The sequence below is a fragment of the Dermacentor albipictus genome, chromosome 5 (genome assembly GCF_038994185.2).
Source record: "Dermacentor albipictus isolate Rhodes 1998 colony chromosome 5, USDA_Dalb.pri_finalv2, whole genome shotgun sequence".
NCBI classification, from domain to species: Eukaryota; Metazoa; Arthropoda; class Arachnida; order Ixodida; family Ixodidae; genus Dermacentor; species Dermacentor albipictus.
This window is the reverse complement of record NC_091825.1, coordinates 144,056,838-144,084,680: the sequence shown is the minus strand read 5'-3', so window position 1 is coordinate 144,084,680 and position 27,843 is coordinate 144,056,838. Positions and strand designations below refer to the sequence as shown.

The 27,843-nt window shown below is 44.9% G+C and overlaps 1 protein-coding gene across 2 annotated transcripts in view; it reads right to left on the bottom strand.

The window, feature by feature from the left end:
- The window catches only part of LOC139060600 (organic cation transporter protein-like), a 45,627-nt gene that overhangs the window by 1,794 nt on the left and 15,990 nt on the right, over positions 1–27,843 (bottom strand). For both annotated transcript variants that reach the window (XM_070539751.1, XM_070539749.1), the window contains exons 2-10: positions 20,827–21,264; positions 15,774–15,877; positions 13,406–13,560; positions 12,238–12,406; positions 10,505–10,631; positions 9,708–9,817; positions 8,418–8,632; positions 5,183–5,364; positions 3,472–3,635 (exon numbers count right to left, since the gene is read on the bottom strand). In XM_070539751.1, the coding sequence (XP_070395852.1) occupies positions 3,472–3,635; positions 5,183–5,364; positions 8,418–8,632; positions 9,708–9,817; positions 10,505–10,631; positions 12,238–12,406; positions 13,406–13,560; positions 15,774–15,877; positions 20,827–21,234 (1,634 nt within the window). In that variant the 5' untranslated portion in view covers positions 21,235–21,264. The remainder of the gene's footprint in view (positions 1–3,471; positions 3,636–5,182; positions 5,365–8,417; positions 8,633–9,707; positions 9,818–10,504; positions 10,632–12,237; positions 12,407–13,405; positions 13,561–15,773; positions 15,878–20,826; positions 21,265–27,843) is intronic.

Below are 27,843 nucleotides of genomic sequence, written 5' to 3'. Positions count from 1 at the left end.
GGTAACGTAGTGTTCCAAGTTTTGTTTTAAAGGAAGGACAGATGCAGAACATTACGTATACTCCACGTATTCGTTGGGATCTGTGTGAAGCGAAGCCTTCGGGAAGAGGGTAATGAAATGCGGTAAACCTACATGTGACGCGCACAATTCTGTTTAGTTCAATGTAATGCAACGTGTGGACTTATGCAGTCTTTATGTCTCGCAGCATTCATGTTTGTGCACTACATAGTTCGTAGGCTATGACGAAATTCAGTGAGCCATTTATGCGGGTTTACACTTTCAGATGTCGATGGAGTAATGTCACGAGGATGAGGGAGATGTCTGATGTTTGTCGATTGAAGAAAAAGAAAGGCTCGTGCGGTGAGAAGTGCGACGCTTAATGCTAGTGCGTTTAAGGCTTCCATACCTGTTTTGTCACCGTGTTACGTACGAAGTGGCACATACAGAGCCCAGGAATGTGGCAGGCTAAATATAGGAAAATCATCGAGCTGTTCAATACCGTGTGCTATCACATCGAGAGGTATGTGTGCTTTAGAGATGCCTATGACGCTGCATTATGCGTTCAGGGTTTATGTCGAGAGAACTGTTTCATCATGCCACTCATTTACATTTCTTCCCTATTATGCTTCAGAAATAAGCTTTGAATAATGAACACCTTTTTTCAGGAAGCGTAGCAACAGAAAGTGGACCGGGAAAGGCACTAATGGTGAAACAAGAAATGAAATTGACTTCATACTTTCTGCTGACCCCAGCATAGTATTAGCAGGATGTAAAAGTGATAGGTGGGGTAAAGTGAAGTGATCATAGGTTAGTGAGGGCTAGGATTCACCTCAATTTGAAGAGAGAAAGAGGAAAATTGGTCGAGAAGAAACAGGTAAACCTAGAGGCAGTAAAGGTAAAAGTAGACAAATTCAGGCTGGTACATTGAAACAAATATCCAGCCTTGGAACAGAGAGATGATGACATAGAGCTAACGAATGAAACCGTTACTAGGTTGGCTTCAGAAGCAGCAATTGAAGTGGGAGGCAAGGCACCAAGGCATCCAGTACGCAAGCTCTCCCAAGTAACAAAGGATCTAATAATGAAACGACAACAAATGAAAGAGTCCAGCTCAAGAAATAAGACAGAATTCGCGGGACTGTCAAAACTGATCAACATGGCGAAAATAAGTTATATTCGAAACTATAACATGAGAAAGACTGAAGAAACCGTAAAAAATGGACGCAGCCTAAACCAAGATGTATGCTCTGAAAGATAAGCAGGGTAATATCATCAGAAATCTCGAAGATATAGTAAAAGCAGCGGAAGAATTCTATACGGACCTGTACAGTACCCAATTGACCTGTAGAATACCTCAATTAGAAACAGCAATGAACAGGATGCAGAAACTTGTCCTATAACTGTCGATGAGGTGAGAAGGGCCTTGCAAGACACGAAACAAGGAAGAGCGGCAGGAGAAGATGGAATAACAGTCGATTTAATAAAAGATGGAGGAGTCATAATGCTTGGAAAACTGGCGACTCGTTATACGAAGTGTCTATCGACTGCAAGGGTCCCAGAAAACTGGAAGAATGCAAACATTATGCTAATCTACTAAAAGGAAGACGTTAATGAATTGAGAAATTATCGGCCCATTAGCTTACTCTCAGTATTATATAAAATATTTACCAAAATAATCTCCAATAGAATAAGGGCAACACTGGACTTTAGTCAACCAAGGAAACAGGCTGGCTTCAGGAAGGGATGCTCTACAGTGGATGTTATCCATGTCATTAATCAGGTTATCGAGAAATCCGTAGAGTACAATAACCTTGTCTATATGGCTTTCATAGATTATGAAAAGGCATTTGATTCAATAGAGATACGAACAGTCATAGCAACATTACGTAATCAAGAAGTACAGAACGCTTACGTGAATACCTTGGAAAATACCTACACAGGTTCTACAGCCACCTTAATTCTACACAAGAAAAGCAGGAAGATACCTATAAAGAAAGGGGTCAGACAGGGTGATACAATCTCTCCAATGCTATTCACTGCTTGCTTGGAAGAAGTATTGAAGCTATTAAACTGGGAAGGCTTAGGAGTAAAGATCGACGGTGAATATCTCAGCAACCTTTGGTTTGCCGGTGACATTGTTCTATTCAGCAACAATGCAGACAAGTTACAACAAATGATTGAGGACCTTAACAGAGAAAACATAAGAGTGGGCTTGAACATTAATATGTAGAAGACAAAGATAATGTCCAATAGCGTGGGAAGGGTACAAGAGTTTAAGATCGCCAGTCAGCCTCTGGGGTCCGTGAAGGAGTACGTTTATGTAGGTCAATTACTCACAGGGGACCCTGATCATGAGAAGGAAACTTACAGAAGAATAAAAATGCGTTGGAGTGCATACGGTAGACATTGTCAGGTCCTGACTGGAAGCTTACCACTATCATTGAAACGAAAGGTGCACAATCAATGCATTCTACCGGTGCTATAACGTATGGGGCAGAAACTTTGAGGTCGACAATTAAGCTCGAGAACAAGTTGATAACCGCGCAAAGAGCGATCGAACGAAAAATGTTAAGCGAAACACTAAGAGACAGGAAGAGAGCGGTGTGGATCAGAACAAACGGGGATAGCCGATATTCTATTTGACACTAAGAGGAATAAATGAAGCTGAGCAGGCCATGTAATGCTTAGGATGGATAACCAGTGGACCATTAGAGTTGCAGAATGGGTGCCAATAGAAGGGAAGCGCAGTCGAGGACGGCAAAAAATTAGGTGGGGTTATGAAATCAGGGAATTTGCAGGCACAAGCTGGAATCAGTTGGCGCAGGATAGGAGTGAATGGAGGTCGCAGGGAGGGAGGCCTTCGTTGAGCAGGGGACATAAAATAGGCTGATGATGATGATGATGATGAGTACTATGTCGGTCAGCAGGCACTGATTTCATAGGCGGGTGCTAATGTATATATATTTATATTATATGCGCGCACTTTCGGCTATGTCGCGGCCGCTGCGCACGAAGGAATAGTGGTTATGAAAATAGCAGTACCTTCGAAGCTTGAAAGATACGAGTTCTATCTCACACGGGTTAGGTCATCGCCTTTGAACATTACGACGTCTGCGTACGTCTATTGCTTGATTTTACATTTCGCTTACACAGCTTTTAAGCGGCTAGCACGATGGGAATTAACTGGCGCGGGAGTCGATAGAACCGTGATAAGAGCCGTGAAAAAGAGAGTGCGCGAGGGAAATCAAAGGTGCGATATCATTCTGCCGAGTCATATTAATGTTCGCAATGAGTTGAGATCCCCATCCTTGAACCTATCAGTGCAATTACCGATAAGTAAATACATGTTTAACTCCGTGGTAGGAGCTAAAACGTTAGTTAGATTAACTTCTGCGGCTGGCGCCCCTGTCATCTTTCTTTATCACACGCCAGTCTCTCGCGCACTTTTTTGAGAGGACGGACAAGCCATACCTGTTGAAAGAGAAGAACTTTTGTTTTTCAGCAAACTTCTGCGCGTCCTCCATGTTCTGGTACAGAGGATAACCTCGTGTTTCAGGTAGCCACACCGAAAATGCTCCTCCCAGTGTTGCGAGCATAGCTATTGCTGCAAACGGGATCCAGGCTCCGTACTTCCCCTGTGAGAAAAAGGGAGATGAAGTACTTACACGTTGCGCGTCTTTGTACAACGCGTCAGTGTTCACCAATCTATAGATATATACCACGTATGCACAAGCCGCAGTTCGCTTTGACAACATTATTTGCTTTCCGCATTAAAAGGGAAGATAGTGCTGCGTGTGACCACTGCGGCAGCGATGAAACTATCGAACGCGTTCTTTGCCGTTGTTTCCGATGCAGCGCACACAGGCAGTAATTCGCGACCGTGCTGGCGTGTTTTGACGACCGGCCGCTTTCGGAACAGACAGTCCTGGAATGCCGGCCATACAGTCGTCACACCACAAGCCGCTCAAGGCACTCTTAAAATTTTTGCGTTCGAGTCGCTTATTAGAGAGATTATAGTTCTCACGGACGTTCCCAACTTCCTCTGTTATTTTTTTTCATTCGTTTGCTTTTATTTCCTTTCCGTCTTTCATTTCCCTTTACCCTTCTTCTATTGCAGGGTGGAAAACTTGAATCTTTTCCAGGTAATCTCCCTGCATTTCCAGCCCGTTTCTCTCTCTCTCTCTCGATCTCTCTCTCTGTCTCTCACAGAAGTCACAGCATGTGTCTTGTGGGGGGACGGCTATTTAATTTTCTGAAGGGTTTATTTCTGTCGCGATGAGAAAGAGAGAGACAGAGAGTACATCGGATCAGTATGCCCACTTGCTCTTTCAATGTGAACTAGATGTTATTGATGACGATATAATGTATTATAAAAGAAAGAAAAAAATGAAGGAAGGAAGGAAGGAAGGAAGGAAGGAAGGAAGGAAGGAAGGAAGGAAGGAAGGAAGGAAGGAAGGAAGGAAGGAAGGAAGGAAGGAAGGAAGGAAGGAAGGAAGGAAGGAAGGAAGGAAGGAAGGAAGGAAGGAAGGAAGGAAGGAAGGAAGGAAGGAAGGAAGGAAGGAAGGAAGGAAGGAAGGAAGGAAGGAAGGAAGGAAGGAAGGAAGGAAGGAAGGAAGGAAGGAAGGAAGGAAGGAAGGAAGGAAGGAAGGAAGGAAGGAAGGAAGGAAGGAAGGAAGGAAGGAAGGAAGGAAGGAAGGAAGGAAGGAAGGAAGGAAGGAAGGAAGGAAGGAAGGAAGGAAGGAAGGAAGGAAGGAAGGAAGGAAGGAAGGAAGGAAGGAAGGAAGGAAGGAAGGAAGGAAGGAAGGAAGGAAGGAAGGAAGGAAGGAAGGAAGGAAGGAAGGAAGGAAGGAAGGAAGGAAGGAAGGAAGGAAGGAAGGAAGGAAGGAAGGAAGGAAGGAAGGAAGGAAGGAAGGAAGGAAGGAAGGAAGGAAGGAAGGAAGGAAGGAAGGAAGGAAGGAAGGAAGGAAGGAAGGAAGGAAGGAAGGAAGGAAGGAAGGAAGGAAGGAAGGAAGGAAGGAAGGAAGGAAGGAAGGAAGGAAGGAAGGAAGGAAGGAAGGAAGGAAGGAAGGAAGGAAGGAAGGACAATTTTTAAGGCCCAAATATTTTGTTAAAATAAAATTTCTGTGTTTGCATTGTTTCAACATTATAAAGGGAAATACCCGCACATGTTGTCAGAACGTACAAGGTAGATGATGTAGGGCATGCAGATGGTGATCGTCGAAGCGACCGACGAGGATGCGCCGAGGGCAAACGAGCGCACAGGAGTGGGCATCACTTCGGACGCCTGCTGGTACATGACCATTGCGGACGCCGTGCAAGAGAACTTGGCCAACATCACGAGGACGATGCCGGTGACTTGCGCCTCTGCATGAAATGGAGGCGGGATAAACAAGTTTGAAACGCACTGCGCTACAATCGCACTATTTGAAGTCAACAAACTTCAACTGGTAGAAAGCTCAAAGTGGTACATGCTTAAAACTTGTCACAAAGGGACGTCAGTGAGGCCATTTTTCGCTCGACAAGTTTCATCAACCAAGACAGTTTTCCGCGAGACACTCGGGCTGTCATTTTACACGTTGTTCCGAAAGTGTCAGCATATTCTAGGATTCGCTTCTCCGACATGCAGCGTTTCTTGCACATAACGTCTATGTATACCCTTGTATTGACTTGCGTTATAGCGTTAGCCACTTGCAAGAATTCACAAAGATACATTCCTTTCTCTATGTAGCTGCCACAGAAACCTGCTGAAGCATCTTTCATGGCTTACGCTGCAAAAGGAGGTAAGGTGAAGCGCAAGCTCATTTTTAATTTGCACGCTAAATGTTGCGTACAGCAGTTACGAAGGCGACGTGATTGAGGTTGAAGGAGGTCCCTCAGTCGACAGTCTTAACCGTTTAGCTTTTATAGCCTGTTGTTTAGCTATCTCCCCGTACCGAATCTGTGCTCCTATGACTCCGAAAGGGACGTCTATGCGAGATAAAGCTGGTTTCGGCGCCACGTGCAGGGATCCGAACAAAAGGTGTCGGCATATTACCATCCCTGTCTGTACTTGCAGACAGTTTGCACACTTCAGTTTGCACAGTGCTTGCACACTTCAGTTTCCAAAGAGGTTGAGCACTAAAAAAAAAAAAAAAACACAGACGCGGCTGCATTCATTCACATGCAAAGATCGCAGTTGGCAACTCTGCGATATTGACTGACATGGTGGGCTGCTATAAGATGCGAGATGGTTAGCTTTGCTAATTCAGAGCTTGTACAGTGCGAAAGTAAGGTGGTATTATAGCATTGTTTGCGTGTCACACACCCATTTGTTTTCGCAACGAGCCCATCAATTTTTCCGAAGCACACTAAATGATGTGAAACTAATGTTGGATGTTTTAACCTTGCGCGAAATTATTCAGATCCAATGGACATATTGGAGTCTACGTGAAGCGCAGCTTTAGTCAAGCGGTTAATGAAGCGCTCTGTAGGAATCTATGTTAATCGTGCGAAGCATTTTGCAGGTAGCTAACTATCCAGTGTTTCGTTTGGTCATTCGGTTAACGCTTCCCAGAAAACCAAAGTGTTTGTGAAGGGCGAGCAATAGCGTCTGTGACGTGAGCCTGTGTGACTACAGCAGCAGGACAGGCGCGACGTCGGTGTTGTTAGTATGACGCCGATGGCAGGGTGAGTGATTTTTTGTATTCCAGAAAACATATGTTACAACCTGTTTCACGAATAGGGATGACCCTAAAGGCGGTACAGTGTCGCACAGTGTCTGCGTATCGCTAGGTACTGCGAGGAGAGGAGTGAGGAATATATGTGTCCGATTCCGAAGGTGGTAGACCCTAACAAAGTGACTTAACTAATGCGAGCTACTACGGGAAAAGATGGAACTGGCACGTGCTCGTTTTCATAAGCAATGCGACTTAAAGGAACACTAAGGAGAAACAATCTCTTTGGACTGATAAGGCATACTTTCAAAACCCAATTTTGCTCATTTCCCAGTTTGTTGCAACTGGTTCACGTCGAAACGGACACTACGGTTAAATCGTAACTCCGCAACCTTCACGAAGACCCCACCGTCAATGTCCACGCTAAAAGAAATCTTATCAACAAGGGCTCATACCTATCTTCCTGGGTGAAAAAAAAAATCGGACTTGAGACCCTGTCTGGGCATGTTGTGTCAGAGTGCGTTGTACATCTATACTGTGACATCACCATGAACGGCTCCTCATTAAATAATCATCGCAAGTGTTGAAACTGTACCACAATAATGCCCCGACGTGACCATTACTTCTTCTCATGTGGGTATTGCAAGACGAGTTGCACGGACATTCCAGGCAAGCGGCAGATAGCATGCATGCGTGATCCGCTCGCCGAGTGTTTTTCACGTTGAGTGATCTGCTGACGACTACGATGTCCGACATCAACAACATCAGGCCAACAACGAGCCGTGAACGTTGCTCGCACGGTACCTTCATCCGGGTTATCTTCCCCCACGCCTCGTAGTACAGTTCATATGGTCTGCTCAGTTTTGAACGCGCGGCACTCTTGCTATGGTGGAGAAAGCGGCAACACTGTACGTATACGGTGTGTGACAAGCACGCGCTGCCTACGGCAGGTGCTTCTCATCATCTCAGGATTCTAACCGAGGCTGCTAGCTGTCATCGAATTATCTCTGCTTATGCGCGCGCTTACCAGGCGTGTTTACTTAGTCAGCTTATGTTTACTGCAATTCATACTGCCGCTAAAGCTAAGGGCTTGTACCTTGTGAAATATTCTAATATTGTGCTATCGCATTCATTGCTTCGCCATTATATATGGCGAAATTGTGAGTTTTCTTTTTTTATGCGTCGTTCCCTGTTTCTTTGCGGCGTCACATTGCGTTGTAATGGTAACATGATATTTTATTTTTCTGAGTGGCTGACTCTCTGCACTCGCGTTATTTACGTAGAAATACGTACATCAGGCCCTCCCACTCCGCAAGGAACAACACGACAACACGCAACGCTTGAGGAAGTAGGGATAAAATTAATTAAAAAAAGCGTCGCTTTAAAGAGCCTACAAGTAAAATTTATATGCTTTCCTTTTGCTCAATATATAAGACTATGGGGGGATTACTGCCACGTAAAAGAGGTGTAGCTAGTGGTTCAATGACGAATGCAACGGTATGGCGATGATCATAACCACGACGATGATGATGACCGCATTACGATGACAGCTGTGGCGTAGACGACGCGTTGATTCTCACGTTGGGGACGCAGTTTTGAATGTCGGGTAGAAAAGATTGATAGAGTAGCTGTTCTGCAACGTTTCGTGAGAAGAATCACGTGTGTGACACTCGCGAACAGTCGTCTACAAATGTCGCCGTAATGCGTACACTATACCGTCGCTGTTAATTGTAGAGGCCCCACCCGGATTGCGCACGAGCTCACCTTTGGGCACGAGGCAGAAGGCGATGCACGATGCGCTGACCATGAACTGGAAGAAGACGTTCATCCATCGGCGTCCCAGTTTCTCCATGGCCCACCAGGCGACCACGCAGGCCGGGAACTCGACGAGCGCCAGAAGGAAGAAGTTGACGAACTCGTTGCCGCTCATGTTGGTCACGTTGATGCTCATGCCGTAGTACGCGCTCGCGTTGGCGACCCTTGATTGGCGGGGCGAAAGCATGACTGACTCAGTGGCTGAGAGCTGAGATGGCTGTCTTCTGCGTGGTTAATCAGATGACCGATTCATTTTGTGGTCTCAACGTATACACGGCGTGAGTCTCAGCGAGTTAAGGGAGGCAGAGAGAGCCTCTGGCTTTATTTGTTCTCCTACTGCCCCTGAATGTGTCAGTGGTCTGTCTTGACTAAGTTTCGCAGGGGTCGTGCAATCTTAAATCTGATATTGGCTAAATGTCCACGTCGAAATGGGCATCCGCTGCAGCGCTCCCACCCTATCATTGCCAATTGCCAATTGTTCATTACAGTTAAACAGCCCTGTTCTCTACTACACTGCTCTTCTTGTGGAATTCATTAGGCGCCTGCATAACCACGGGATAGAAAGGAATCTTCTTATGTATCGCAATTGAAAGTGAGCATACTTATTTTTCCTTCCTCGCATCAGAAAGGGATGCGTGGCAATGGAATGATGACGATAATTAACGTTGCTTAACTGCAATGTAGTACAACTTTGTGTGGACGGGAGATCATTATTGCATCTAACAGACTGCACAACACTACAAAACTGTGAACATGAGCTTGTATGTATTGTCAGCGTAAAATGATTTCATATTAGTCATATATTAGTACATGTCATGGTGAAACAAGAGGCGCTGGATAAAAGTTGAACGTTGAAAAAGATCACACAAAAGCTTTCCGGACGCACATTTTCAAAACATTGGAACGCTCGCCACATTCACATTCCGCAGAGAAATGCCCGAAGTGCAGAAATTTTCACTGTTTGTGTATGTTGTAATGTGGTGCATGTATTTCTTTGGCGTTGCCGAAAAAGGCTTGCCCGTTTTTTTTATTAAGACGTCTGATGCTAGGAGATTCTTGCCAATATTTATTTCCCCATTCGCTTCCATATTTGCTGTTTTCTCATATTATAATGTTCCACACGCCATATGCAGTATATATAGCAAGACACGAGTCTCAAACACATACGTGTGACGCGGTCTGTTAGCATAAAACAAGTCAGCATTATACTTTACATTACTTTCGCCATAATATACGTACCAGCTGAGCGTGATGATGAGAAAGTTACTACGGACTTTCGGCATCCGTATGAGGTCGGCAGTAGACGACTTGGCCACTTTTTCTTCCTCTGCAAGTTTTTTCTGGACCCGCTGGCAAGAGAAGAGAATAACGCCATCAGGTATTCGATGTGGAGAAGATCAATCTCAAGAATGTGTTGCTGTGATACGAACGACGGCACCTTCCCTTGCGGCAGTTCTTGTGCAAAAGAATAAGAAAAAGAGAGAAGTCATATATAATACTCGAGAACCGATTTCGTCTTGGAGAATGTATTTTTAAAGTAGTTGTTGTTTACCTTCAATTTGTTGAAGTGGTTATTACACTTTCACCTCAGTTTAGAGCTCCGAAAAACCAGTCGCATATACAGCACTTCTTCCTAGATTTCGGGAGGTGATCGTTGTTACTTGCGCACTACCGATAGCCACAGTGGGGGCAACTTCCCTGCCCATACGTGCAATTACAGCTCCCCCTCTCAGGGTGACCGAAAGGATGACTTTGTTTTCTCTCTACGCCGTAAGCAGGTCAGTCGCATTACTTCTCCCCACAATCTTCTCGCCTGCGCAACTGTTTCCCGCTCTCTGTTTTGTTTGATTGACACGAGTGTCCCGCAGCTCCAACAATGCGGGAATTATCAGGTTTTCGATCAGTAATGACGTCAGCGAGGAACGTTCCGAAACAGAGCGAAGTGCTAAAGAAAACCGTACGCGACAGAACAAAAGCGGAAGAGCGTTCCGACGAGAGGAAGAGAGGTGCTGAGGCACGCTCGATTAGCCAATTACCTCCAAATCGGTGGCCAGGCTTTTGGGCGGGCAGACGCCGTTTGTCTTCGCCACGCGAGTCAGCACGCGGGTGGCTTCGCTGAAGCGGTCCCGCGATAAAAGCCACCGCGCAGACTCCGGCAGCAGCCTGGCACCGAGAAGAGACAACGCGCGAGGACGTGAGCTGTGCGCACGTGAATGTGAGCGGAGAGCACAACGTCTGGCTGACTCGCCGAAACAGCGCCTTAAACGGCACTTATACAGTCTTGTTGACCAAATGTGCAGGCAAAGCCGTCGGCGTTTGAAAAATTCGCAATTGGTGGGCGTGTCTACCAATCGCAAATTTTTAAATATGGAGGGTTTTTGCTTGCACATTTACTTTCTCTTACACTTCCTTAAGCAGGTCATAACATGCGTAGAGCAGATAACTCGTTATCTTCTGGCGGTGCGGATCGAATTCTAAGGGATGAAACAAAGGCGAGGAAGGCAGAGGATAAGGTAGTGTGATTAAATGAGGAAATTTACACACATAGGATAAGATCAGCTGATGCAACACAGGAATAATTGGAGGTCTCTTAGAGAAAAAAAAAAAGGTATTTCGGAGAAAACGTGAAATAAGCTGCTGCTGCTACTGATAATGATGAGGACATTAATAATGATGACGATACATCCATGTAATATTTCTGTACGTAAATGGTCTCAGCAGTCGGCTGAACAAGAGAAACAAGAACAAGAGAAACAAAAATAAGAAAAACAAGAATAAGAAGAACAACAATAACAAGAAGAAGAAAAACAAGAATAAGATAAACAAGAACAACATGAACACTTTGCGGAAAGTGCTTGGGAATTGACGCAAGTCGTCTATTTGGGGTTGGTAATCAGGTGGGTAGCTGGAATGGGGGCAGGCTCAGTCAGTAAAGGAAGTGCAGCCGCGGCAGGCAGTGCTGTATACAAGTAACACCGCCCAGAGAACGATACATCGTTCCAGAGACGGGACACTGAAAACAAAAGCTGCCATACGCTGTCGGTTTGACGTCTTTTTCTATAGGGTGGGATATGCTGCGCCGCTACCGAGACGGCATGCAAGCTGCTCCACATACTTCGTATGTGTGACGCTTTTGAGGGTTGCTAGGGCAGAGTTTCCTAACAACTTACAGTTGCTCGAACCATTATTCAGGAAGCGATGAATTCAGCTGAATCTTACGTTCACCCACGGAGCCCTCTCTTAACCCTGCATTGTCTCTAAGAATTGTTTTTTGTAAAGATACAGTAAAATTTCACAAGGTGTTCTTACACTGATGAAGTAACAGGCAGCGGCCTATGTTGCAGTTCAGAAAAATGATTTCGCAGCAAGCACACTGCTGTGGTACTGTGTCCAGGAGTTTGATACACTCCTGAACACGACGGCGAAATGGTGGAATCTCGGCCGGAAGACACAAACGCTTACTTCCAAGAATGCGTAGCCTATTATTATTTGGCCAGGAGTAGCTGATCGCGTAATAACCTTTATATGGAAATATAGGCCCGTATCATCAGCCCTTGCCCACTGTTCGGGTTTTGTTCTGTGTGCCGTCACATCCACCATCAAGCGCAGCTTAAACTTGTGAACAACGCGCGCTGTAAAGGTGGAGACGCGCGCAACTGTCAAGTGACGGAGTGCAGTATGCTTGGCAGGCGCGATACGCATATCGAGCCTTTAGTTGCACGGGACGTGCAGTACGTAGGGTGAAATAATAAAAAAAATAGCGCCTTACTTCCAGTAGACAGCGTTGAGCGCTGCTGCTGCAGAGCACATGAGACCAAGCACTGTCCAGTCACGGGTGAGAAAAGCCGCCAGCGGCAGCAGGCACAGGCCGGCGGTCCAAGACATCCAGCCGACGGCAAGCATGGCCGTGCGCTGCTTGGTGCCCACCAGCTCCAGCACTGTGTGGGTTGTCAGTCAATCAATCAATCAATCAATCAATCAATCAATCAATCAATCAATCAATCAATCAATCAATCAATCAATCAATCAATCAATCAATCAATCAATCAATCAATCAATCAATCAATCAATCAATCAATCAATCAATCAATCAATCCTGTCTGAAGTAACTTCGAGTGTTTGACCGGAGTCGGAGGAGCGGTCTCGAGATGGCCGCAGGGCTATTTGCTCTGATGCCAGCGAGTCGATCCTGAAGCTGCTGAATAGACGTTTTAAATAGATAGATAGATAGATAGATAGATAGATAGATAGATAGATAGATAGATAGATAGATAGATAGATAGATAGATAGATAGATAGATAGATAGATAGATAGATAGATAGATAGATAGATAGATAGATATTTTGACGTCACCTTGTACGGTGTTGGTGAGACCCTCTGTCAGGTGCTATAGGTAGGCTGCGCCACATAACGCTATTAACGCAGGATAGAAGATGTGGTGCTGCAAGGGAGGACGAAGTGAGCGTGGAGGACGCGCGTGCGTTTTATTGCCCCTGTCGCGAGGCCTCGTCTACGGCAGCGTCTGTAAAGCATGTCTAGGGAGCAGGGTAAGTTGTAATCGCCCGTAGCTTACTTAATTTGAGACGCTTCACTTCAATTGTGGCTTTAATGTTTTACTGCAGCTGTACTCTACGCCTCTACAAAATTTCTTCAAACCGTATCAGAGACCCTACTGCGTTTTCCAAAAACACTGAACCATTGCCTCTGAGCGGCGCGCAATTAAACCATAACTTTCGTATCTTTCCGAAAAAAAAAGATAAGAAAAAAGGGAAGACCTACGTTTTGCAGTTTTTCTTTTTTTTTTTGGCACACAGCTCGCAGCGCTATAGCTCGTCACTTGCAGTGCTTGCGATGCTGTTTCGGTCACTTGCGCACCGCGGTATTTACAAACAATAGAAAGTCACGGCCTGTCGGCATGGCTCGAATGTATACTCACGTATCACGTACGGGATCTGGAATATCTGCGGCATGATGGTGGCGTTGACGAACCTCAGGACGACGAAGGCGACGAAGTTGGTCACGAGGATGGACGCGATGCCGAACACGGTGGCCACCACCACGGTGATGAAGAAGGCGAACCGGCGGCCGATCCTGTTGAGTCGCCGTCACGGGATCGTTAGCCCTATTGGTTGTCATAATTACCAGTCTTGCGATCATCAGCATGCACGTCCCCATTACACGGCCTTCCATGTTCACAGCAGCCACTTGAGTCTCAGTTCTAACACTCTTTAGCGACAGCTGTGCAGGGTGCTCCGCGTGGAATGAATGACATCAAAGGATGACGGAGAATGAATGATGTCGTTAGAACGCCGCATTTTAACGCCATGCATTCGCCCTCATCTTTCCTTTCTTTTTAATGACATGGTGTTAAAAGTCAGTTGCAACTATGAATTTCATTTTTGCTCAATTGGTTATAACTGAGCAGTATACTGAGTGCTTCTACGAGATCTTTTACCAATTTTCAGAAATCACCTGTGGGTGATAGCACGATTCTGATCCTTGAGCTGGATTTCTAAAAGAGGCGGACATTATATGCACGAGAAATAAAAATGTATAATTGACTAATTACTAAAATTCCCTATTCAAGTTTTTAACTAATTTTCTCGTGTCACATATCGCAGTTCACAAATTGTAGGCGGGGAGTTCGCAAGGCGGATACACTTGGAACGATTTCTCAGGATGAAACCTGTTTTGAGATATTAATTCCCGAAATTTGCGAATACACTGGCGCTCCAGTTAATTTTCTGCTTCACTGCATCAAACGGAGTTTTGTTGTAAGAGTAAGTGGTACGGCAGTTCGTTTTTACAGCAAGTTTGATGGCGCAAATCTCGCGAATGGTGTCGGCCGCAGAATTTGTCACATGCAGTGACAAATTCTGCGGCCAGGCTGCCAGGCTACAATTTGTAAGTTGCCATATGTGCCGTAGGGTAACTAGTCAGCATTTATCAATTTTTAGTAATTATTCAAAAATGCATTTCGAATTCTCGTGTGACTAATGTCCCCCTCTTTATGTAAACCAGCTCAAATGCTGTAATTGTGTTATCTATCGCTGGTGATCTTAAAAAAAAAAACATGCTAAAAATCTTCGCAGAAGCACCCGATATACGACAGAAACAATCTTGGCTAAGCCGCAGGGCTGAGAATAGCAGTACTTTTTTGTTAGCAGCCTTTAAAAACTGCTTCAAAGCAAACGACGCATGGCGCTGGTGGTTACAGGCTGTGACATAGCTCCCGGCAAGTTACCTCCGAGATTTTTCAGCGCGCCGCGTGCAACCGCTGGCTTTCGCGTTATCTCGGAAGCCATACATTTTAGGAGCCGCGCGCTCTGGGCCATGCGTCACTTTCGGCAATTGGTAATGGCGGCGTTTCTATAGTTTCCGTATCGAAAACGGCAATTTTTTGCGATCGTTTCGAGGCGCTCTCACTCAAATCTCGCACGGAGGCTCTATTCTAGCTTATCTTAAACTAGGCTTTCTACGCGCTCCGAAACTTTGTTGCAGTTGGCGCTTAAAGATGTTCGCGTTTTTAGCAGGCACCGGCTACTCCTTGTGGTATGGCAAACAAGATGAAGTCACCGAATTCATCGCGAAACACTGAATACAGTCGGAGATCGTGAGCACATGCAAAGTTCTGCACAAGAGTCCAGAAAGCCACAGTAGATGGTACAAGTAACATGCATCAGTATTTATAAACACGCCCAGTCCACTCACTTAAATAAATAAATAAATAAATAAATAAATAAATAAATAAATAAATAAATAAATAAATAAATAAATAAATAAATAAAAGCTCCTCCAATTGTCATATGAGACGCTCAGAAGCTCACAGTTTAGCAGCTGATTGATCCAATGCAAATATAATTACAATACATCACAACACAATTACATCATTGCAACCTTATAACAGCATATCATATAACAAACCTAAGCTTGCCTTGAGCATATATCTCATATAGTATTGGCACTTTTGTATCAACGGACACAAATATTTAACATAAACATTACGTATTGATATTTAAGAAAAAATTAAGTGACAAGCGCTTTTCTCCTAGGCTGGCCATTGGCCAAGTATTTCTATTTCCCATTTCTTAAGCGATAGCATCGCCCCGTAGTAAATTTCTAGCTCTAACACAAAGTGAAAATGTCAAATTATTTAAACTGAAATGTTCTCGCTAAGCGAGTCTGTTCATTGAGCATTCGTTCCTTAGAAATTCTTCGTTTGCTACAACATTTCAACGCCACCGCGAGCAATTGAGTTTTCATCGATTCGTCAAGCGCAGCAGAATGTAACAGGTGGTCCTTACTTATCTGATAGTGTTCCGAAGAAAATTGTTCCCAGCGCGCTTCCTATGCTTGTAACTGTGAACACTAGGCTTGGCAGGTGACTGCGTTCGCAGACTAAGTCCCACTGAAAGACACGAAAAAGATCATTGTCAGTGACTGTCAGGTTGCCCCTGAAACTACGTCATCATGGGTCACATCAGCGAATCTTTTCTTTTTCGTCCACAGCGGGTCTCGTGGAAAACTGTAGGGATGTTGAAGAGGGCGCATGCATTATATTGCGAAAATAGTAGTCCCAACTTTTTCACTGCGTTGTGGGATAGCGGGATCTAATGTAGCCTACCATTTCCGTTTGTCTATGGTTGCGCTAACGGCGACACAAATGGAAATGAACAATTTAGCAGAAATCGCACGTTGTATACTCGTCAAGCGGTGTGCCTAATCGCTAAACTTGACAGTTGCCGGTGACGATTGCGTTAGCGACAGCTACGTTATTTCTGCAGTTCCTGCGTATATAAACAACGCTTTGGAATGACTCGCCATTTCTTGTTTGAGAGTTCCACCGAATGGCGACGCATGCCCGAAGTGCTATCGTCTGTGTTTGAACCGGTTGGTCGGGTCTCATATCCAAACAACAACAGCTACAAGGAACAGTGCAGTAAACGAGGTTTCAACGACGAGGCACGACGTTTCGGTCTGGTGCACGTGGGCAGCGTACCGGTGTCCGTTTTACACTGGCGTAACTTACTCGGTTAGGGCACGCGACACCTAGAAAGTCGGTTGATAGCGCAAGAACACGTAACTAAAGCAGGTCAGGTTGACAGCGAGAAACTCCTTAACCATAAAAAGTACAGGACGCATTTTCCTAGTAAGCGTCTTTTTTTAACGGGACACACGTGCTTACAAACGTTCTCGATATAACTCTGTGTTATGCAGAAACGAAAACGTATTGCACTCTTTAAATAACAGCAATTTATTAACGCTCGCAGGTTGCATCCACTGCAGCATGGTCGCTGTGTTCTCATCCGAAAGCTCTCATGGCTTGGAAGCGTGGTCATTACGCTTACAAAGCCGCCCAATTGTCGACATTACACGTCTTTACGTGTAGTCTTTACATCTGCATGTAGTTAACAAGTATGGCTCAAGGCACGTGCAAAAGAAATGAAACGTCAGACCGATTCGTTCATTGTGCGTTGGATATTCACCAACTCGGGATCACATATTGCCAGTACATTAATTTATGCGCGCGCACATACAATTCTGCCGGTGCGCTGTCATACCATACCTCCCTGCGAGAAGGGAAGGCTTAATGCTGCAAGGCTTTAAGAGTAAGCGGCTTATTCTTGCATGCTCTAACTAGGTCGCTAATAATGTCCTTCTAGCAAATAATTTGTTTTTTTTTTATCTCAGCGCGGATTAGTATGCTTCATTTGTTAAACCAAGTAATTTTCAGTGCATGGCACACGCTCAGCCTCAATCTCAATTTTAAAATCGCTGAGGACTCGTTGCTGAACAGAACAGAACAGTAGAGAAAGCCTCACTGAACAGAAGTATCATGATCGTCCGTGATTAAAATGTAGTGCAGCGTACGTTACAAGGTGAAGTGAGCATTAAACGGGTAGTCCAAAAAAAGGTCACCGATATTGCCATTGCTCCTGCGCTCTTTTTCAAGCAGCTTAAGGTGGTAAGCCCCACACAAGGTATTTTTCTTTAATTCAGGAGCTAGGATTCAAATACCTGTTTTTCCCCTGAATAAGCGTGTCTTATTTAGCTTATTCAACTATTTAAAGTGCAGAAAATGGCTCATCTTAATTTATTCGAAGTTAATTTTTTTATAAAATGCGCTAAAAGTGCTAGTCGTGCCAGCACTGATAAGTAACTAATGAATGGCTGAGTTGAGTAAAAGTTCGACATTTTTGTAGCTAACCTGTAACCTGTTCAATGAACTAGGATAAATAAATGTGATAAATTATATGAAAGCAATGTTAGAAAAAAAAACCGCCACGGTTACTTAGTGGCTATGGTGTTGGGTTGCTAAGTACGAGCTATAGCGGGATCGAATTCCGGCCACGGCAGCCGCATTTCGATGGGGGCGAAAACACCAGTGTATTTAGACGTAGGTGCACATTAAATAACTCCAGGTGGTCGAAATTTCCGGAGTCCCCCACTACGGCGTGCCTCATAATCAGAAAGTAGTTTTGGCACGTAAAACCACATAATTTAATTAACTCAATGTAATGTTCGAAAAACTATCAAAGTGAGAAAATTTGCCAATTTTGACCAAATGTACTTGCAAAAGGAGCTGTAAATGCAAAAATATTGTGTCAATTTCTTTTGTTCTAGCTCATTCCACACATCTCGTACAATTTACAATGCTTATGTGAGAAATGAGTGTGTAAAATTTTATATGAGTATGTTCATTCAAAAAAAAGAATGATCAAAGTTTGCGTAACATGAGGCGGGGCAAAATATTATTTTGAGAAAGACGTGAGCAAATCATCATACCGTGTGAAAGATGTCAAACCTACACAGAGGACTAAAATGTGCCTGCTTCATAGGTGGAGCCCCCACGAGATGATGCACTACAGTTCTCTTTTGTTCGTGAGGCTGCTTGGCGACAACATAAAATGAAAAAAAAGGTATTTTGAATAATATTTATGCAAAATAAATTGTACTGATTTTCGGTTTCGCAATATGGGGGTATGGGTTGGAAAACTCACTGTGACTGTCAAACTAAGGACGTTGGGAAGATCATTTTGCAACATGTTGCTGAATGTTTGAGCATACATAAAATGTGAAAAAAATGGTAAAAAAATGAATTTTGAAGGTGGCCAACCACCTTAAAATATTACTGTCTGCTTCATATCAGTACGAATCCCCCACATAATGAATAGGTAGGACATTAACCTCTGGAGCAGGAAAGTCCATCGATTCATTGAACTACTGATGAAGCTAGGGTGAAGATGATGTACTATGGTGAGTTGCAACAAGGCAGTCCCTGAAATCTATATACGTGTGGTCTATTTATGCACAGTTTTCTTTATTCTTAGGGGTGAGCAAATATGTGAAATATTGAATACGAATGGATCTGATTCGAGTGCAAATATTCGGTTCAATGCTATAATATCATGCATATTTCTTCGAATATGTTGTTATGACTCAAATGTATCTGTTAGAACTTGCCCGATAAGAAAAACAAAAGGATTCGTGAATATAGTTTAACGGCCCCTTTGAGTGCCCAACCAATTACATTGCTTATTTCTTATCCTTGCGCAGTTGCCCGCCGTGGTTGCTCAGTGGCTATGGTGTTGGGCTGCTGAGCACGAGGTCGCGGGATCGAATCCCGGCCACGGCAGCCGCATTTCGATGGGGGCGAAATGCGCAAACACCCATGTGCTTAGATTTAGGTGCACGTTATAGAACCCCAGATGGTCGAAATTTCCGGAGCCCCTCCACTACGGCGTGCCTCATAATCAGAAAGTGGTTTTGGCACGTAAAACTCCATAATTCTTTCCTTGCTCAGTTGAATTCGAATTCTGGCCGTTTGAGCCGGATATTCAATTATGTTTGTGCGTATTCACTGAAATGATTTTTTTTCGATCTTAATATATTTCATTCTACTTTTAGAATATAAAGGCAATGAGTATTCGATTAGAATATTGAAGACCACAATATTGCTAATTTGATAATTGTTTCAATTCGACGATTTCACTATGTGAGCCGTCCTACTTACTCTGAAAGATTACTTTTTCGTCGCCAAAACAAGGTACTCTCGTGTCCATTTCTTTAATGGATCAGTCATGCTTGTTTGAAATGCCATAAAAATTTTTTTACCATACGAGAGCCACTATAAGGCAATGAAGGAAACAAGGTATATAAAGAAATGACTGCAAATATTCAGATTAAAATCTTGCTCTTCTGAGATAAGGGACAAGGAAATTATACGTCCTCCACAGAAATGCGAGCGTAAAATTGAATGCACCTCTGAGGGTTTTGTGAATACATGTCATTCGTGAAAGCAATTCGCCCAACCCGCGCACTGTGCAACAGTTGAAAATATGAATATAGTGAGAAACAATACTCCTACTGCACAACGTAATGGAGAACTTGACAAGGGCTTTTTCTGCTTTTTCTGACCGCGCGGCTAAAATTCCGCGGCGTATGGCAAAACAAGCCGTTGCTTCTAACGTTCGACAAATTTTGAAAAAAATTCAAACGCTTAGTTTTTTCACAACACGATTCTGACAGGATGGCATCTAACAGGATGCAAACATGTAATAGGACGGCAGGAAATTCTCGGTGATATTGTATAAGCTTATACGTCACGACCTTTTCCTCGTCTAGTCAAATTCGTACAACATTTTAGTTTCGTTCTATAGGCGCTGCTTACGCGGAAAGGGTGGCCAGTGAGGGCCCTGCGAGGGTTCCCATGCCGAACAAGCTAGCCACGAAAGTTGCCAACATGTCGGATAATATGAATTATTGGCTGCCTTAATGAGCGAATCAATCAATCAATCAATCAATCAATCAATCAATCAATCAATCAATCAATCAATCAATCAATCAATCAATCAATCAATCAATCAATCAATCAATCAATCAATCAATCAATTAGCAAATGAATGAACGTATGAAGGACACCGTGGGCCACCACCAGCATTCCAACATCCCCACCTCGTTTCCTTCCAAAGACCACAGGCCAAGCTCAACGCTGCACCGACTCTCGGTGACCACTTTAGCACCGGATGTGTTCAGCAAGGCTTGGCTCGACGTAGTCCACACACTTGACACGGTAATTGCAACAGCGGGCTTCACTTTGTGCCATCAAAAGAAAGCTGTACAACACGAGAAGTCGGCTTGTCTGCGTGTTTATTGTGCCTTACGCTATTTCGTTTCGAAACCGTGCGGCAGCTTTCTCGTACTATTCTATCCCGCTTGAGTAATGCGAGCTAGTGTTTATCGAACGCGAAAATGAGGTGCCGTGTGCATTCTGAGGGTGGCTATACGGGACGGGTATTATCGTATATATCAGCACTATAGCGTTATCAACATTTGGAATCGAAAGCGCGTGTATACCTGAGTCGAAGCGGTATTGTCGTAGAAAGTTCTGTCATAGTCGAACCTCTCGCACGGTTCCCACTCGATGCCGCCAGTCACGAGCCACGACGACCCATTTGCGCCGTGAGCACCGTTCAAGATTTGTTTCACCAAACTCGAATTGAGCGCCGTGGCCGGGAACACTCTGCAGTTGTCTTCGCTGACAAGGGCACTCCTTAGGAAGAGCGCTTCGGAGGCCGTCAGGTTGTAGGAATCGCGCACAAAGTCCGGCAGCTGGCACGTGTGCTTGGGCGTGGACAGCATGAATATCTGGCTCATGAAGTACCCCGGCATGAGGATGGAAGCGGGGGCCAGGTATCCCCACACCAGCATTTTCTGGAACTTTCCGTAGCCTCCGAGTTTCTCGAGGACATCTTCAAACTCCATGACTCGGCGCTCTCGGGTGTCCGTTGCCACCTGGAAGAGAAGAGTACGAAATACTGAGTGCAGTCTCCACCGGCAGTGGCAGTGGTAGTTGTGGCAGTAGTGCAGCAGCGAAACTCTGCGCTTGTACTTCCAGAAGCCATACCAGTGCTTGGGTCCCCTTGGCTCTGGATTCATCAAGTTTTCAAGTGCTGATTTCTTGCTTATGTCATGCCTACGTGTCAAGAACTTGCAAAAATATTGAACAGCTTGAACGATATTTCATGGATAGGAAGGAATCCCTGATGTTAGAAATGGGCTCTAAAATAAAACTGAAATTGAATGACTGTGGCCTGTCTGAATATGCCTCGCTTCGCGAAAACATTGACTTTATGAGCAACCTGTTTAATGAGTTTAGAACTACGCAGGATGAATTGATTGCTTCAAACAAGGTCTTATTGACCCAAAAATGAGATGCCTGGGAAACGTGTTGCTGATTTGGGGCAATATTCTAGACTCAACAACATTGAAGTTAAAGGAATTTCTCTGACAAAGGGGGAGGATGGCTGATCGATTCTGAAGCATATGGGCGACGTCACCTGGTGTCCTGTATCTGAATCGGACATTGAGACAGATCGTGTTCCATCGAAATCATCCGATCAACATTTAATTGCTCGCTTTGTTTCAAGAGGCAAAAAAAAAAATGAATTTGTAAAGCGGGCTCGCAAGGCCTGGCTCTGAATGACCCACCTTGGGTTTTCCGGCACATCTCAATATCATCTAATAAAATGCTGTCTGCGAAGGCAGTTGCCCTGAAGAAGGCAAAAAAGTGGCAGTACCTCTGGACTGAGGTCAAAGCCAGATCAAAGCGCGAAAAACTACTAATAGCAGGGTATTACAAATTTCAGCCGAATCGGATCTGCGCATATTCACGTAAGAGCACCCTTTGTGCTGATAACACGTGACGGTTCTCATTGAGATGTCCCTTACGCATCCGTGTGAACTTCGTCCTTTACGTAGCCACAGTAATCCTGCATTGATACATTTAATACACACAGCCTATACGGAAGAATCACGAGGGGATAAATAATTTATTGTCTTAGCTTGATCAGGATTTCGCTTTCACTTGTGTTTCTGATACGTGGCTTTCTAGCGATGACAGTAACATGCATAGGTTCCGTTGTTACAGTCCTGAATATTGTCACCGTTTATAGAGTAGGCATGGTGGTGCTGCTATCCTTGTTTCTCCTCGCATCAGTTACACTCGCAGAAATGATTTAAGCTTTCACGTTGACTGCTACGAAACGGTATGGGTGGAGACTAACGAGCTTCTCGTGGCATGCAGTACTAAAAGCTTTGTTCTCGGTTCTGTTTATAGGTAACTAGCTTCCAACTTTTCTGATTTACTCTGTGCTCTTGATAACGTACTGAACAAATTACTGCCAGAAAATAAGAGTGTAATGATTGTGGGAGATGTAAACATCAACCTGCTGGATGTTAGTTCTAGCTCGTATACAGCCTACACTGACTGATTCAGTGGGTATATGGCTTTGAGTACCACATCGCATCATCTACAAGATGCGTTTGTGAAGGCTCTCATTCACTAGTAGATCATGTTTTAACAAACCTGCTCGTTCCCGTTTTGACGAGCGTTGTTAACACTGACCTCACTGATCACTTTCCGATTTCTAGTCTTCGAAATTCGTTAGGCTAACATCGCCACCTCTTACTTCACTACAGTATTCGACACAGATAAATTCCTTTCTACCATTGGCCCCACTGACTGTTCAGATATCGATTTTGTTGAAGGCCCAATAGAGGCTCTTAATTTTGTATGCACTTTATTTATTAAAGCAGTCAGTAGCTGGCTCTAGAACTGTGAGATGTAAAAATCGATTTAAAAGCCCCAAAAATCGTCGGATGACAGACGGTCTACTAAAGAGCTTGCGGAAAAAAGATAATTTGTATAAGAAAGACAGCAGCAGCAACGTATACACGACGCTGAACCGTCTTCCTATTTTAACGAAGCTTCTTGCCTGCCTTGGTCATCCAGTCCTTAGCGAGCATTCCGCGCAGAATCCGTTTTCCTCAATGGCCGCTGCCACATCTTTGTACATAGCTACATAGCTCCCTGCCCTCTGTCACCGTCTGCTGCATTCCCTCCCCCACTTTCTTTCCCACCCTTTTTCTATGCGGCTTGGAAGGCCAGTGAGCGAGCTCCTCCTGGCGAAAACTTTGCCGTTCCCACAGTGAATTTTTCTTCTTATTCATTATGCATAGTTACTCGTGTAAATGACGATACCCAGAGAACAAAATAGAGTGAAATTAGAGTAACTGCAGGGGACGCAGAACAACGAAAAGAAAACCCGGAGGTTTCTGCTGCCTACAACGTCGTGTGAAAGAAAAGTGTATTTTGTCAAGAGTCTCGTAATGAGAGACAAATAAAGACGGTTGTAAAGACTTGTGGAAGGATGGGCCTTGCCATGAGCGTCATGTGCTTTGCAGTATCACGTGAAAACGCCTGGCAGCAGTCGCCTCAGTGGCAGAAAGAGGAAAGGAGCGCCCTGATGTGTAAAACTGGGCTACTAACGCATTTTGTTTTTTATCGCGACAGCATTAAAGGCCTCGTGTCGCCAGTGTCGGACGTCGCCTCGGCAAACAATAAATTCGAACCACGCATACCCAACCACGCAGGCCTTCCATGTGGCGCAAGGAAGTTACTGAACAAATTGAATTTCTCTAGGTAAAATACGTAGAAAAATCGTAAAGTACGACTTATACACAATCGACAGACATGATAGCGGCGGATTCCATTTCAATATACGAAAAACATGATTCTGTTACTCCGAAACTGGAACACAAACCCATTTTAACGCGACAGCCTTGTCCAGCTGCCGTTTGAGGTCCGTCTTGGTAAGAGCGGTGCGTCCCCTTCGGTTCCTTGCACGCATACCTTCTTGGATAGCGCTCGCCGCCAGCGTTTCCAGGTATTCCGGTTGCATAAACTGTAGTTGCCGGGAAGCGTGAGAAGCACTCGGGGATCATTGAATGCTATTTCGTTTCACTGTTAATGGCGAAGCTTAAGCGTACTCAGAATTTCTTTTCAGATCTCTTTCGCCGAAGTCGATTAGGCACGCTGGCGGGAAGAAGTCGCTTACTGAGGCTTCCGGTGCGATGGCGGGCTGAGTTCAGCGTCGGTTCCCCAATAACATGAAAACGTCCGAGAAGCTTCTTTGCCGAAATTATTAAAAACGGCGGCCATTACCATTTTAACGGGCTCTTTTATGACGAATATTTTGTGCACGAATTAATAACCAGGAAGGGTAAAGCTGGCAACAGACGCGTGCGCGCGCGCACACCTTTTCTCTGCCTTTCTCTCTCTCTACCCCCCTCCCCCCACACACACACACAAACACGCGCGTACGTACATTGTGTGACCAGGCGTTATCCATCAGAGTCAGGCTATCTGCTGTCAGTAGAAAATTCCTGGAAGGATTATGAACTCTTGACTGCACGCATATCAGACTGATGAGGAAACTTCGAAATGATGTGAGAACTGCATGCTGACAGAATGAGTGTCTTGAATATGCATGCGCTCCTTCAAAATGCGCCTTCTGCGCAAGTTCTGTGCAAGGCTCTGCGGAAAATGGTTGGTGTAGCGTAAGTCAGAAGGGAGGCTTTGTACCGAGTCCAGCGACGTGCTGGAATAACCACAGCATCAAGGGCCTCGGCGGATGCCGCACCTTTCTCCATACGAGTGTGAGCAAAAACGTTTTTCTTCTATGCTGGCTGCAATGAACGCCAAATGCGTATACTACGTCGTTGACGTCTTCGTCTCCGGGGAAATTTCAAACCGTACGAAACCTTTTCACATGCTAGAAAAAAAAATATGCAAATGCAGGACAGGCCGCTGAAAGTCACGGAATTCTGAATTGTCGGCCCTAGCGAACATTATTACGCAAAAACGAAGGACGAAGTCATAGTTCAAGTTTCAACAGAGGTAGCCGTATGCTTCAGTTCTCGTCGCGAGCATTTTTACGCCATTCCAGGACGTTTTCAAATAACACGTCATGCATTAAGTGGGGCCATGCTGAAGCATTCTCATAAATACGGCGCATGATAAGGGCGAACCGGGAATAGGTTGTTTGCCAGCGCAGCAGAGAGTGCCTTACGAGAAGCACTTGACTTTCTTCAAGTTAGATTTAGCAACCCTTCCTATACAAACACGCTGTTCGAGGATCAAGGTTGTCATGTGCTACATTCTACTGAACGCCTTCTGCATCTGCATGCTGAGACCATCAAACGTTGCATAGACGCTGCTTTCTTTTTGTCTTGTACTCTCGTGTGCCAAGGTAACAGACCCCTCCGCCTTTTTCTATTGGCGAAAGGGGCATCCCCGAGTGAATAGTTACCGTTTATTCTTGCTTAAGGCTGAGTCATATGCGTGAACTACATCTTCAAGTAGAGTGGATGACATGTCCTAGCTATAGGGGCTGCAAAAATGGAGGTCAGAACCACAAAATCTGGAAGGGAGTTGTTCGTTAAATTGACACACAAGTGCACATACATAAAAGCAGGCTTAAAAAAAGCTCCAAACCACACCATGCTTGATTCGATTACTGCTTCATAATAGCCACGCCGCAACTTCACGTAATGTCTTCCTTTCGTTCGGGCAGCATAGTCAGGGAAAGTTGGATGTGTGGCTGATACTCCGAGACACCGCCGGCTCTACCACGTCACTTTTTTTTTCTTCTCTTTGCTTGACAGTGTAGCACGCCGAGAATGGTCTAGCGAAATTGGCGGATATAACATTGTCAGTATTTCAAACACCATTAGCATTCTTTGATAACTTCGCCCAGCTTACAGTATGTTTGTCTGTCTGTCCGCTTGTTTGTGCCTAACCGTTCTCCCGCGAACTTCGGTCACTGGGTAGTCCACGGTCTAACGGGTATCGTCAGGCTGCTGTGCCGAGAAAACCGGCTTTGGAACCAACCGTTGGACAAACTTGGGGTACTTGATAGGTAACAATGGGTGTGTGCCGCTCTTCAATCAGTCTCTTGCACGCCAACTGTCGCAAATGGGTATGCGCCCGCAAGCAGCAGTGTAGCTTGGACAGCTGCGTGTACTGCTGACGCAATCAGCGTCCACAAGCAGCAGTAGTAGCTATGCCACTGCCGTGGCGCTGGCGTCTTCCGACCGTCGTAATTCCGTCGCTGTCATTCCGTCTTGGTGACGCTGCTGTTGTCGTATTACGCCGTCATGATTTCCACATCAGCAACATACTATAAGGATGTATAGCAAGTGTGTCCGTTTGGTTTCGGTGGTCGGCAAAACCTATACCCGCTTACTTTGACAATAATTTTAGATGCCTTTTTTATTTTTAAAGTGCTTCCTAGGCATAGCGTCGTCGTATGTCAATCTCCCGTCTATTGCTGATTAATATCGCAATGTTAATGTGTAATATATTCACCTCTGAATGGCGCTTTGTTTGATTAATTTGGTTGTGTTTTAGATATTAGATTAAATAGAATACGTACCATGCAAAACTATATGCAAATAGTGGTTTGTATCTGCAGCTATTTAGAACTTTACAATGATTGCGACGTAAAATCCTAAGTATACCCAGCATAACTGCGGTGGTCATGTAAGATAGGAAGTAGCTGGCGTAGACATTGCAGCGTGATTGCGTATAAAATAATTCAGCAGTTGCATACCCATTCTTTCATCGTCACGGCACTGGTTTCCGTCCAAAGAGAGAGTTTGTTCGCCGGCTTAGCCTCAAAAACGTTGGGCAGTGAAGCGTTAACACGACAGCAAGAGGCTTAGCATCGCGCTAAAGGTCCTGAAGCGATGTTCTTAGAACACACTGAGGTGAGATGTTGTGACACAGCACGCCAGGCGACTTCTGTCGCGAAGAAGAAACAGCGCCCTGGCGCCTCAAAACACTGGCGCCATGAGACAGAAGGAAAACGGTTAGTGTTTGCAGCTTGAAGTGTAGTGTCCGTTGCGCTCAAACGCACCGTGGTGTGGTATGTATACAAAGCTGTAAACGCTAGTTTTACAGCGATGCTGTTAGCCTCTAGTTCCGGATTTTTAGTGATCTCGTGCTCACCCAAAAACAGTACCGCCACCTAGCGGCCGCGGTCACTCAGGCAAACCTCGCGTGGTAGCTGGATAAGGGCTCTGTATTTGAGTTTCCGTGTAACAGGATTATGTTTTCTCGATCATTTGAATTACAGTCCGAAGCTATCATGTCTGCAGCATTTGTGTAAATGGCACTTTACGAATTTTCTGACGCATTTTTACTTCGAGAAATTCAATTAATTCAGCAACACCCATGCGCCACGCTGAGGACCTGCGTGGATCGGGATGATTTTTCTCATACGGACGGCGCCACCGACACCGAATTTTCTGTGACGACATGGGGCCCTCAACGTTATCGCTTTAAATTCAATCGGTTCAATAAGGCATCGGCGCTTGGCAAATTAACGGTCCAGGAGATTGAGGATATATGCTGCACTTTCCACACACGTGCGCAAGCGCGTGACGTACGTCGCTTGCGGTGGTGGTGCTTGTCTGACGTCGGCAACAGCTTCGCTGTACATCGACTTTCGCAGAATGAAACGGAGGTGG